General features: G+C 45.6%; 1 protein-coding gene across 11 annotated transcripts in view; it reads right to left on the reverse strand.

The window, feature by feature from the left end:
- CACNA1B (calcium voltage-gated channel subunit alpha1 B) overlaps positions 1-14,042 on the reverse strand; it is a 530,102-nt gene that overhangs the window by 216,594 nt on the left and 299,466 nt on the right. For 8 of the 11 annotated variants that reach the window (XM_050926296.1, XM_050926288.1, XM_050926290.1 and 5 more), the window contains exons 8-10: positions 9,408-9,523; positions 1,092-1,148; positions 279-350 (exon numbers count right to left, since the gene is read on the reverse strand). In XM_050926296.1, coding sequence (XP_050782253.1) covers positions 279-350; positions 1,092-1,148; positions 9,408-9,523 — 245 coding nt within the window. The remainder of the gene's footprint in view (positions 1-278; positions 351-1,091; positions 1,149-9,407; positions 9,524-14,042) is intronic. The other 3 variants (XM_050926295.1, XM_050926292.1, XM_050926289.1) reach the window with 1 other exon arrangement.

Genomic DNA, 14,042 nt, shown 5'->3' on the forward strand with positions numbered 1-14,042 from the left:
CAAAACTTCCCTCCCACCCCAAAGCTCTGCCGAAGCACCTCAAACCTGACCTGCCAAACCCCCTGCTTTTCCACTCCTGGGCCTCTCCTGCGTTTAGATCACCAACCACTCCAAAGCATGCCAGATTTTGTGATCCTTTCACATGGTGGACCAGTGGCCATGGAGGATTCAGATAAACCTTGTTCCTAGTGACCTACGGTACTCAGGATCTGAGGCCACAAGCAAAAAGCATCACCCCACTATGCCACCTAACCCCTGTTGATTTGCAATCCACTCACTGTTGTAGCTGCTGCCGCCAGTCTCCGCCGGTGCTGTGCCTTGCTGAATTGGCCCTTCGGAGGCAGCCCTCCCTGACAGTGAATGGGAGGAGAAACAAAAAAAGAGAAGGGGAGGGACGGGGAGGGAAGGGAAAAGGAGGAGACACAGGAGGACGAAAGATGGTCAGAAAAGGGAGAGGGAAGAGTCTTTAACTGAACGTTCACTCTCTGTAACATCCTAAGAGCTTGATGTCAGAGGCAGGGGGAAAACATTCTCCATATTCTCACGGCACCTGTGTCGGAAATCTTAATCCCTCAAATTCTCCTGCTAACAAGAGGCCCCTAGGAGTCCTGAGATTAGATAGGATCACCACACCCTGCTATGTCTTACTGCTTAAAAGTGACAGGGGTCTTAGTATCTTTGTCAAATTCTTTTGAAAACCTTGATTTAGAGCCCTGCCTTTATTTATTTTTGCTGGCATCCACACTGAAGCTTTCCCCTCAAGGCTACAAGTAGACACATCCCTCCACGCTACCCAGAGGCTGGTAGGGGGCCCTGTGCACACCAGATCCCCACAATTACACTGGGAGTCTGGCAGATCCCAGAACGACGTGTCTCATAGCTGCTGATTATCCACCTGAAACTTTGAAGAAGTCCTACACAGGAAGAGGGAATTTTAGCTGGATTTGCTCCAAGGCTGGGATCAGAATTTTCAGCTGCATGCAAAAATATGGCGCTTGTACCCACTAGGTCACAGTGAAAACCACATCCGCATACGGTGTATAAACCTCTCCTCTAGTGCAAGAGGAAAAGTACAAGGCAAAACGACCTACCGTCCAGAGGGGACTTCTCTTCGGCATTCTTGTCTTCTTCTGCCAGCATCACCTCCTCTGCAAAAGGGAAACAGCAGCGCTCAACCCTGGATCGACTGCATTTTCGTCATAAAGCTTCCTGACTGGGAGGCAGTAGGCGTGGATGTTTGCCACAGCGTCAGCTCACCATACCATCCAACTAGACTGAGCCTTTAGACTCAGCATTGAGTAAGGGTCAGCACCAAGAGTCATAATTACTCTCTTGCACCCTCCATGCTCCAGGGAGGAAAACAAGTTATTAAAACCCTAGAAAGATTGCAGCTTGCTTCTTCCCTCTCACCGAGCCACCTCCTCAGACAAGTAAGAAGGCAGAGCATTGGCTTTGCCCTCACCCCTCTGCCCAGTCCCCACCCACTTGCTTGCAGTGGAGAGTATCTGGAGAGCAATTGCTGCCACCTACTCCAACCTGGACCCAAGATCTGCATAGGCGTAAGCACATATTGTAGTACCATCACTCTCAGTCAAATTCGAGCCATCGTACCAGCGGTGAAAGAGGCCATATGCCATTACCATGTCTCTGAGACACTCACTCATCAGTGCCAGTACTAAAGGCAATTATGCACTGATCTGCAGCTCGTCTGTGTGAAATCATGGCTCCACTGAAGTCAATGGCAAAACTCCAATGGATTTCACTGGGATCAGGATTTCACCCACTGTGTCAACACAGTTAAAACTACATAAGACACATGAAAAAACTTGGCATATTGTTTTCCATATTTATATGAATTATCTCCAAAATTGGCAGAGTTGATGATGCTCTCCAGTAATGTCTGAACCTAGCATTGACTGAAGCCAAAGCATGGAACCAGTGGTGCTTTAACTTACTAGCGAGTAGGGCAAATTCCATCCATGTGAAACTACACTATATAGTATTCTACAGCAACAAGTCAAAAGACCAGGGCTTGTATAAATAGTTCTACAGCGTTTTGGCTTATTACTGTACAAAAGTGAATTGTTGGAGGGTTTTTTTAAAGAAGGGGCTGGTGAACCTTACAAGACTTTGACATTCTAAGCTGTAATTTTCTTTACATTCTTAAGCATAACTGTGCACTTGGATTTAGTAAAGTATCTGATAGAGTATCTCACAAAATCCTACTTGAAAAGACAATTTAAATCATCTTAGATTTGGCTAAAGAAACAGACCACACAGCAAAGAACCTATTCGTTGGGGAAGCTATCTAGAGAGATACTAGAGCAGGGGTCGGCAACCTTTCAGAAGTGCTGTGCCGAGTCTTCATTTATTCACTCTAATTTAAGGTTTCGTGTGCCAGTCATACATTTTAATGTTTTTAGAAAGTTTCTTTCTATAGGTCTATAATATATAACTTAACTATTGTTGTATGTAAAGTAAAGAAGGTTTTCAAAAAGTTTAAGAAGCGTCATTTAAAATTAAATTAAAATGCAGAGCCCCCCGGACCAGTGGCCAGGACCCGGGCAGTGTGAGTGCCACTGAAAATCAGCTTGCGTGCCACCTTTGTCGCACGTGCCATAGGTTGCCTACCCCTGTACTAGAGAGATGGATGTTAACAAAAAGTCTTAAAATGTCTTTATTAATTATATGGAAGAGGTGAGGTGCAGTGAATGCTGCTACACTAATGAAAAGACACAAAATTGAAAGGAGAAATATTACAAAGGGAAAGAGAGATTAGAAATATGGGCAGAAAAGAGCAAAATGAGATTCAACTGGGGAAAATGCAGATTATTGCATCTGAGTGAAAAATAATTAGAGACATTCAGTCAGCAGGAGGGAGAACTCCAGGAAGCAGAGATGCTGACAGAGACTGGCAGGTGACTGCAAATAGCAAATGATAGATCCGTCTGCAGTTTTACAAGGTATCCAATGAGTCCAATATAATTTTGGGTGCATGTGTAGCAGCATCACGTGACAGGACAGGAAAGTGGAAAGAGCCTTTCTAGATGGCTCAGGTATGACTCCACTTGGAACATCACTGGACACCTCAGTATCCAAAAGATAAGCACAAGCTGAAGACAGTTGAGAGAAGAGCTGCAGAAATGTTTAGGAGGAGGGTGGGGAGGGAGAAGATGACAAGAGTTAAATATGGGTAGGTGACAATGCAAGGGGAATATGATATTTCTGAAATAGGAGGAAGAGGAATAATTTAACGTTGTAGAAAGGGGTATTAAATGGGAGGTACTGGGACAAATTAAGTAAAGGAGTTGTCCATGACTGTGAGGTCCCATAGGCTGTGGAACAGTCTCCCAAGAGAGGTAATAGAACCCTTGTCACTTTGTCCAGTTTACTTCTGAACAAGTCATGGAATAGTAGATGTACAATATAGAATGATCTTCTTTTGGCTGGACAATGGACTGCATACCGTAATAATGCAGGGCTTTATCTGTAGCTTCGCTAAGCCTTATTTCACGCAGCTAGATCCATTAAGTTACAGTGAAAACTAAAATCCAACAGCTTGGCTTGTATTTGAGTATAAACTTCATGTTTGCAACTGAAACAAAGAATATGAAAAAAGAACAGGAGTACTTGTGGCACCTTAGAGACTAACAAATTTATTTGAGCATAAGCTTTCGTGGGCTACAGTCCACTTCTTCAGATGCATAGAATGGAACATATAGTAAGGAGATATATATATACATTCAGAACATGAAAAGGTGGAAGCAGCCATATCAACTCTAAGAGGCTAATTAATTAAGATGAGCAACTATCAGCAGGAGGAAAAAAAACTTTTGTAGTGATAATCAAAATGGCCCATTTCAGACAGTTGACAAGAGGTGTCAGGATACTTAACATGGGAAAATAGATTCAATGACTCATTACACAGATTGAATCTATTTCTCTGCACTTAACTATCATAGCGGTAGCTGCCTTTAAGATTAGACCTATTGCTACTAATTAAGGGCTGAGAATATGCTTGGCGCTGGACGTGGCACTAAATAAGGCTAGTCCTTTCCCTAAAGAGCTTGCAAGCTGGCAAGCCAGACACCACCACAGAGAGATCACTGCTCTACAGTCTCTGTTATGTAGAGAAAGGACACTGTGTGCCAAGGAAAAAGGCTGGATTATTGGAATTAAAGATGCAATAGAAACACAACAAGGCAGAAGACTCAAATTAAGTTACTGGGGCTAGTAAATATGAAAGACAAAAATGCATCTATAAGGAGAACCCCACTAAACTTTCATCTGGGCTCATCACACGTCCCATGAATGAGCATCCTTCCACTGAATCTCTGGCATGGCTTCGCCTCTCTTTAATTAATCCAGGCTTCTAGGCTCAGCTGTGCGAGGGGATTGCTGTCTCTGTGCATCTTCCAAAAAGGCTACATCCTGATGCTCTTAAAAGCTCACAATGCTGGAGCATGACACTCACGTGACAATGTGCTGAGAGAGGTTAAACAAATTGTCCCAAAGATCACTTATTCCAGGGGACAAGAAATGCACAGGAACTGGCGGTGAAGGGCTTTGGCTAGGAGATGGATTTGAAAGGAATTAAAAGGCAAGAAGTGGCTTGATTCGCTCTGAATTGTAAGACTTTCAGTCTCCAAAGCGAAACATTTTCAAATGATGCATGTCCTTGTAAGATAAGAGAAATGGCTTCAAAAGACTCCTTGGGGACTTATGAATGCTTTTCTCTTTGCAGAGGGAAGTTCTAGCTCTCAGCTCCCTTAGAAATGCAGAATGACAGCCTAAGAATTGGTACAGCTCTGAGAAGTTTAATAAAGAAAGCTGCAGTGGCAAGATCATTTGCACGGATTAAATCAGTGTCCCCTCAATGCTCTTCCCCTTTATTCCCCTAAAGGGCACAGTTTCAAATAAACTCCTTGCTACCTTCCCTTTGAGCCAAAGAAAAAACGCCCTTCCCCAGCAGAGAGTGAGGGAGGCTGAAGGTTCCCAACACAGCAACACCTTTCCCTGGTTTCCAGCTAGATATCACTTGGTGCTGAATTCGCTGAGGAAGTGGCGTTTGGTAAGAAAACTGTGTTTGTGGGTCTAGGGCTGTAAAACAATGCAATCCATAGACATTGTGAACCAGGAGCTGGATACATTTCAACGGTGGGTAGAGATTACCCTTCTACAGAGTTTATTTAGAAAATCCCATGGACTTCATTCTTTAGTCTGTGCAGTCTTAAAAGCAGATTAAAGATGTCTCTTTCTAGCAGATATGCTCAACCAGAAGTTACAGGCTTGAGGCAGGAGTTACAGGGTGAAGTTCTGTGGTCTGTGTTATGCAGGAGGTCAGACTGGTTGACCACAATGTTCCCTTCTGACTTAAAAATCTATGAATCTAGGAAAATTCTCCTTGCATCCCAGTTTTATACCAATGTATCTTTGCTAACCCCAACAGAGTCACGCCACATTTACACCAATGAAAAAGTAAAATCAGACCCTATATGTTGGCTTCCTTCTCTCACATCCACCTCCAGGCCTTCTTTCATAATGCCCCATTATCTATGGAACACCCACCTGAAATCTGTCTGCCTAATGACCATCCTATCCTCTCCTTATCCACATCCCTCCTAAAAACTCATATTCGCTAGGTTGCCTATGCAAAGTGAGTTCATATGTTATAAATATAAATCTGCTCCCGCAAAACTGCAAGGGAGCCATCAAGACATGCACATGTTGGAATGAGTAACCCAAGTCTTTTTCTTGTGCCCGCCTCCTCCTCTCTCCCCACTCCATGGCTCGCAATTCTCACTTGGACCACCTGTGAATGTAGGCTACAAGCTTTTGAGGAAAAGCCACTTCCCCTATAACAAGCCCTCGCTGTTGAAGGAATCTGCCCTCAGAGTGTTAATATGGTCTGCAGCTTTGGGGTCCTTTTGCAGTCCTCAGTGCTACCAGATGTCCAAAGGGCCATGACAGTAAAAAGCAGTCAGCCTCATCCGCAGCTGAGCAGGAGTCTGCAGCTCATCCTTGGCCATGGTGATCCACACACTCGTAACCTCCAACCTTGATTAATGCACCTCATTGTATCTCAGAATGGAGCCTCATACCCTGGAAAAGCTCCAACTGGTACAAAATGCTGCAGCCCATCTGCTTAATAACATAGGGTACCACAAGTACATCACCCCATTGCTCTGCTCTCTGAACTGGCTCCCACAATGAAAACTGATTCCAGTTTAAGGTCTCTGCCGCGATATTCAAAGTCTTCCATGGGACTGGAGAGTTGAAACTATCAGCCAGTTTGGGGAGACTCGTGGGACCAGGAAACAGAATTCTGACAGTCAGGAATCGGGGCTGGCAGCAAAGCCAGTCTCCTGGCAACCTAATGAGTGCAGCTGGCCTGTAGTAGGCTACCTGATTGATTGAAAGAATCAGCAAACCAGCTCCTATGTGTAGCAGCTGTGATAGATCCTGCTCCTGCCCTGTCCCCAGCCCTGATCCTGCCTGGCCTCACATCAAGAACCCCAGTCTCAAACCTCAGCTCCAGTTCCTGTCTTCTGACTCCGGCTCCGACCATTGGCCCTGGCACGAAGCCTCTGACTCCAATTCCCTGGCTAAAATCCCTTGCTCTAACCACTAGCCATGACTCCTGTGCCAACCCCGAGGCACAACCACCCACATCTCAGTCACAGACAGACAGGAGCTGAATTTAGACAGTTGGGCTCCCCCTCCCAAGAGATGAGATTGATCAAACCCCATTTAGAGCCAAATGCAGGACTCCTCTCTGGCCTAGCCTTCCTGCAACAAACTCCTATCTCCTAAACACTCTCCCAAACCTGTACTCGGAGCCGAGATGCAGTTTCCACACTAGCTTCTCTATTCTGTCACTCACAACTTCCTCAAGCAAATTCCGTTGAACTAAAATGATCAGTGCTTGGTCTCAGCCCCAAGGTAAGCTCTGCTGGGAAGTTTAAGTAAAATGGGCTGTCTTCAAGCTTGGAAGCACTAAAAATACCAAAACCACTCTTCTAATTAAATTCCAGCTGAAACATTAGCATTTGCAGGGCTTAGAAATACCTAGCTTGTTTTATAATACTATTTGGGGGGGGGAGGTGTCAATTGAAGCTTTAAGAAAATGGGTGTAATTTATTTTTAAGTCGAGCGCTTTCTATTTCTTTCCCTATCCTTTTGTTAAGAAAGCATTTGTTAAGTACTCCCTCAATGAAGGCTTCCTGTATTAAGTATACCTCATGCAAGTAGTCCCATATTAAGGATGTCACCATTAAGCACATCTTTGTTTCAGATACCTCAACTAGATACGCCTCTGCCAAAGTTATAAACTCCTCCATTAGAGCAGCCTCAGGTAAGTCCATTTCTGCATCTGTTAAAGGTACATTGCTTTGGTGATTTACCAGCAGTGAGCTGTCTCTAAGGTCTTTTAGTAATGCCAAGATTCTTACTTCTGCATTGCTTAAGTAGCCATGTGGGCTGGTTGGTCCAGGACTGTCCATGATATGTTTCTCTTACCTTCCTCTGAAGCAGCTTGTTCTGGCAAAATTCCCATTGACTTCATTGGGGCCAAGATTTCAAGACCTGACTTCTGAGCACTTGATTTCTCAGCTTTAGCATAGCCTCCAATGCTACTTCTTGCATTTAATGATTTCCCAGCCTAGCTATTTTTTTTTTCTGCTGCATGAAACTTCCTTCGGGCTATACTAGGAGCCTGTATTACATTGCTATTGTATTTCCAACAATGCCTCAGCAGGAGTGTTTTATTATTCCCTGATTCAGCTACTTCCTTTAAGCTCTGCAGTTCCAAATGTCGTATGTCATTCGATAAAATGGAAACGATAGGCATCTCACAGCATTTGTACCACCCGCTCATGTGACATTTAGGGCCAAAGTGACACAGCAGCCAGACGTTCCCACAGAGAGGTTCCACAGTGGCGTGCAAATTTAAGGGAAGAGATTTCACTGTATGTTTTGCAACTTACACATCTCAATTTTCAAGCAACCACTTCCAGTAATACCTGGCACTTGCACAGTTCCTTTCAGCAGAACATGTCAAAGCAATCAGAGTAACACCAGGCCACACCCTTGCAAGAACAGTGTTGTTATCTTCATTTTACCAATGAGGTAATCGAGGGTACCTCTACACTGGAGCTGGAGGTATAGCTTCTAGTTGAGGTAGACATACCAGCACTAGCTTTGATTGAGCTATGATACTAAATATAGCCATGTAGCCAGAGTGGCGGGATGGCTAGCCCCCCAGAGTACCTACGTAGGATCTGAGATAGGACAGTACTCAGGGTGGCCAGGTTGAACCACTGCTTGTGCCATGAGCACACAGCTGTTTTTAGCATGCTGGATCCATCAAAGCTAGCACATGCATTTTTATCTGAGCTGGAAATTACACCTCCGGCTACAGCTCAGCTCAGAGAGACCAAGTAGTCACAAGGGCCCCTAAAACAAGGCAGCTGGAGACGGGATTAGAACGGAGGCATCCTCTGCTTTAGCTACTAGATAAACCTTTAACTAATTTGAATCTGAGGTAGCACAAAGTTGTAAACAAATGGAGGGACAATTTATGAATAGAAAGCAATGTGAATGGTTCCTTTCTTCAATGCTAAGGAACCACAGAATTAAAAGGGAGATAAAGTGTGGTTAACTAATTGAGGGTAGTTCCTGTTGAGCAGTTACTTTCAATAAAGCTTGGTCAATACAATTGGCTTTTGACTGTCACTCTACAGAGTACAGTGTGAAATAATGGGTTCAGGTGACCATACAAACTGCTGCTGCTGCTTCCTCCCCTACTTAACATTTCAAAGCTTCAGCCTTTCCTCTCTGACCAGACTGTCAAAATTCTTATCCAGGTGACTGTCATCTTCTGTCTTGACTACTGCAATCTCCTCTTCAAATCCCAGCAAATGTTAATGCCTCGGAGGAATTCACAGAAGGGCAGAGCTATCCATGGATGGGTTTGCAGAGGGGGTAAAGCCATCCAAGGAATAAAGGAAAAGAAATGAAGCCACTGGAGATACATAAAGTCCTTTGTTTTAAATACAGGCACCTAGGCTGTGCATGGTAAAACACGGACACAGATGTTACAAGCATCTGTGAACAAAGAGACAGGTATGGGCACAGAATAAGTCACTGCAAGCACTTGTCCATTTTGCATGTGCAACTGTCTATTTTGAACACGCAGTTATCTGTTTGCAGAATCATATTTTCTGGGTGCAACTTAGGGAGCAGTGAGGACAGTGTCCCTGGCAGTGTCAGTCAGGGTTTCAATGCTATTTAAAAGGGGGAAAGGCCTAATTTTTTTCAATACAAGGTTGTTTCTTTAGCCTCACAAGGTGGCCCAAGTCACAGCACATGCAAATCAAGACAAAGCAGGAGGAGGGTTCTGTCCTTACCTGCCTTGAAGATCCACTCCAAGTACCCGTTCAGCTCCCGTTCGATCTGCTGCTGCCTACGGAGCTTCAGGAAGGCCCGGCGGTTTTCCACCCTCTCACGCTCTTTGGCGAACTCGCTGCAGAGAGAGTGAACGTGTATCACACAAGGTCAGGACAGCTTAACAACGCCTCCTTTCTCCTTCAAATTTACTTTCAAAACTCTCCTTTGCCAGGATGCCTACAAAACACTTGACAATGGTTAGGTAGCAGGTGTTCTGACAAATACGGTCCCTTTGTTTCCTTTTCCTTCCCTAGCTGCCTGTCTCCACCTGCCGTCTCAGGTCTTATACTCAGATTGTAAGCTTTCTGTTCTGTGTTTGTCTAGCCCAATGGGGTCCCGTCCAGGACTGGGGCGCTCAGACACTATCACAATACAAATAAATAAAACAATGCTACTACTACTAACACTACGTAATAAGGTGCATGTAAAGAATAACCTCTGCTCTTCCCAGAACCACAACTTAATAAAGATCAAAATATTATCCCACAGCACAGCTCCCCGTAGGACTAGTCATGCTGAATGGGATCAGGGCACAAACAGCCTTTTAGAATTCGGAATGAGGAGTTTTAGCCCATCTCTGAACTTTCACGGGCCTGGGCGGAGGTTCACCAATGCAAGTCAAACTGGAATCAAAAGTGCTGGTGGGCACTTGGCAGTTATGGTCAAGCATCTTACACAAACCTAAGCTGAGGATCCAGAAAGTCCCATTAGCTGCTAAAATGACATGGAAATCCATAGTCAAAACGGAACTATAAAGAGGTGTCTGCCAGAAAGTACACGGAACACGGCGTCATTTAATGTATCCCCCAGCCAGAGCGGGTCTCTCTTACACATTATATTCTGGTCTGTGTTTAAATCACCCTAGTAACCGTGTATCCACCACTTCCCTCGCAAGGCTATTCTGCAGCCTACACACATCACTATTAGAAGCTTTTCCTGATACTTACCTGAAGTTCCTTTTGCACAGGCTAGGTCTACACTGTGGGGGGAATCGACCTAAGATAAGCAACTTCAGCTACGCGAATAGCAGCGTAGCTGAAGTTGGTGTATCTTAGGTTGATTTACCTGACTGTGAGGACGACAGCGAATCAACCGCTGTCGCTCCCCCATTGACTCCGCTTCCACCTCTCACTGCAGTGGAGTTCCGGAGTCAACAGCAGAGCTATCGGGGATCGATTTTATCACGTCTACACTAGACATGATAAATCAATCCCCAATAGATCAATCACTACCCGCCGGATACCCTCAGTTTCAATTCATTGACTCCCAGTAACACAGCTTTGAATTTCTCTTCCCAGTCCCTCACTCACTTTGTGGCTGATTCTGATGTCACCTGGGGGTAAATCACGAGTGACTACACTGAAGTCAATGGAGTTTACACTTGGGTAAAAGTGTTGTGAGGGAGATCAGGATTGGATCTTTGGTGTCCACACCTTCCAAGTACTTACAGATGATCCTCTTATCCCCCAGTTAGTCACCACTGAGCCAAGCTTGGCTAGTCCCCACAGCCTTTCAGTTAATTTTTTGTTATTCTTTTCTAGATTCCCATTCAAAGCATCCAACCCTGTTATTCAAACATGCACTATGGTTAAAAACCAGCAAGGCTGGGGGTAGGGATTAGAGGTGCCTGAGGCAGCTTCATGATTTTCATTTCATCTGTCAAAGCTGACACTTTGGCTTAGTCTGAAGAAATTGTCTGACCCATTTCAAAGGGACTTGATTCACAGCATAGTGAGACCGGCTACCAGCTGATACTTGCCATCAACTGTGCCGTTATTCTGCTCTTCAATCTCAATCTTATGCCTCTCCTCTCCCCTCCCACATCCAACAGCACAACTCATGACCCCATCCTTTGGGTGGAGGAGCAGCTGCGTCATTCCCGGTCTCAAGTGCCTGCCCTGGTATTCGGTGGGCATCTGGCTTGTGATTCGCAAACCTGCACGTGTCAGCAGGGATATTGATTTTCCTCTCTGTCTGTTTTTAATGTTCTCCTTTCTGGTTCAGCCCCCATCGGTCCAGGCCGTGGGACCTTCAGTCAGTTTTGCCTTCTTTCAAAGAGGAGGAATGAGATCTGACAGCGCCGGGGCAGTGACAGTACTGGTATAAAACTGCCGGGGGTGGAAGCACAGCTGGGCTATGATTGCTGCTATACAGTGTTGTTACACTGCAAACAGTGCAGGGCTAGATTGTGCCAGATAAGCACAGCCCCGAGTAGGAGGTGATGTGGTGTCGCAGAGCCCCAGGCAGAGTATCATGAAGGACTGTGCTTACCCTGTGCCCTGTCCAAGATCTAGAGCAGAGGGAGGCACACAAGCAGCGCCAAAGTCTCCTCTGTGCCCCTTCTGGGCAAGGTGCATTGCAGTGGGCCCGGACAGAACAGTCTTTGAGATCTCCTGAGTGCAGGGACTATGAATGCTCTTGGCTCTTGAGCAATGCATCTAAGATGTGGAGGGAGGTCCCTTGCACATACACATCCCCCCACCAGCACCACCAGTCATAATCTGGGCCCAGGGAAAAGTAAATCTTAGCTGGGGTTAAATATGCCTTTGACTATTGACTAGTGGGTTTAGATCCTGCAGTGAATGAGTATGCCAGGGCATAAGACTGTAATACTGTAGCTCCTAACCAGGCTGACTGACACTCTGCTTATAAGACGTGAGGTTAGACGCTGTGACAGGCTCCAGCCAACACTGAGCAGAGGAAGTTGCACGTAATCAACTATCACAGATACAGTCCCTGGAGACATGTTACAGTGACCTCTGCCAGGTACAGCCACAAATGGAATATGTTTAATCCTAAGGTTATATGCTATAACACTGCCACATGCAAGAACAAGGCTGAATCCCAGGCCAGGTCTCTTGTTCTCCAGTGCTGGCTGAGTTTGGACAAGCTGTGGAGGAAGGAGCACCTCAATTCACTTCTCATTGACTCTCTGGTATGATTAAGCAGCTGCCACTCAAGCCACCTGGACTGCAGACAAGGGCACTTTGGGGAAGGGTTTTCCTAGTGGGGAAGTGTAGATGCCTGGTGGAAACAGAGGACTATCCCCCTGCATCTGCTCACAGTGGAGGAGATAATTTTTCCCCTCCATTAAAGTTTTCAACAAAAACACACCCTGTTTCACACATATACATTTTCTTAAACATTTTTCTTTGGTATTCCCCCCCTACCCCTTGGTTTGTTTTGGCACAAAACTGAAAACCAACAAATTCTCAAGCTTTCCAGTTTTGGGGTTTTTGACAACTGCCCTCCCCCGAAAATGTTCACAAATTTCTGTTAAATCCAAAAGCCATTTTCCATTAAAAATAATGTGTTAGAAAATTTTCATTTAGCTCTTAGCTGAGAGCACAGAAGGACCCAAAGATGGGGGCGGTTGGTATTAAATAAGCCTTCCGATTTATTTAGCAAAATTGTTATTTTCACACCAGTGACAACCAAAAATCCCTCACAGTGTCACAGAACTGAAAGCAGGAAAGAGCTGTCTGGGCATCCCGCCACACAGCAGAGCAGCTCTCAACCGACAGGACTATTCCTTGTCGGGTGATTCCCAGCATTGCGCCCCGTTCACACAGTGGGGCTAGTTTCCACAGACTGTGGCCTTCTACGTTTCAGTGGGTGGATGCTCTGCAGCATGGTCTCACTCATACTTAGGGCAAGAGGTAGATGGAGCACAAGAGAGTGCTCTCACCAGGGATGTGTGAGGTGAGAAGCGAACAGCAGTGACCCAGGCAGGCAGGGCTATCTAGCCTTTCACACGCCAAGCTCTAACTTTAGGAGAGGAGATTTTTCCTCACTCTTTTTCATTGTGAATTTAATGCTGCTGGTGAAGGATGCCAGACTGACAGCCCTGGAGACGGAAAGGCCTTATCTATCCACAGGCCAGGCAGCAGCTTCTCCAACAGTACACAGCAAGCTGGAGCTGGAGACAACCATTTCCAATGATTGGAAGGCCCATAGCCTGTTCATCTCTTTTCCAAGTGTCCCTCTTCTCTTTCTCCTACCGTTGTGCATATGAGTTCAACGTGCTGGCACCAGAGACAGACTCAGAGTGGTTCAAGGAGATGGAACAAAATATCACAGGTGGTTTCATTGATCTACTCTTGTGAGTAAGCTGGTATGTACAAAGGAAAAAGCATGCCCTCCCCAGGGCATAAACTCCACCTAAGTCTGGTGATCCAAGACAGTACCAGGTTATCAAAGTGCTGATGGAGGCAGCCATCTACATAGCCCAATGCAGTTGGCTCTAAAAATTTCTCCCATCATATCCCACTTTTACCAAGACAAACGACAGGATTGGGGCGAGAGGTAGTGGGAACCTGGAGTCTTGGAATAATTTAACTCAGGCTACCTCAAATTCCCATCATCCCCTTCAGCCTCTCATCAACCTCCCTGTCCATCTATGTGCTCTCAGAAGCCAGATTGTCCCCCTACATGCTCCCTGATGGCTCCCTGCTGCTTCCTCCTCCATCTAACTCTCTCCTGTCCCAGGGGCTCCCTGCTGGCTGGGCACCAGCAAAGGGGAACAGTGAGACCATGGCACCAAAGAGGTTCTCCTCACACCACAGTTCGCATGGCACCAAAGAGGTTCTCCCCAC

Source organism: Gopherus flavomarginatus, chromosome 17, assembly GCF_025201925.1.
Source record: "Gopherus flavomarginatus isolate rGopFla2 chromosome 17, rGopFla2.mat.asm, whole genome shotgun sequence".
NCBI classification, from domain to species: domain Eukaryota; kingdom Metazoa; phylum Chordata; order Testudines; family Testudinidae; genus Gopherus; species Gopherus flavomarginatus.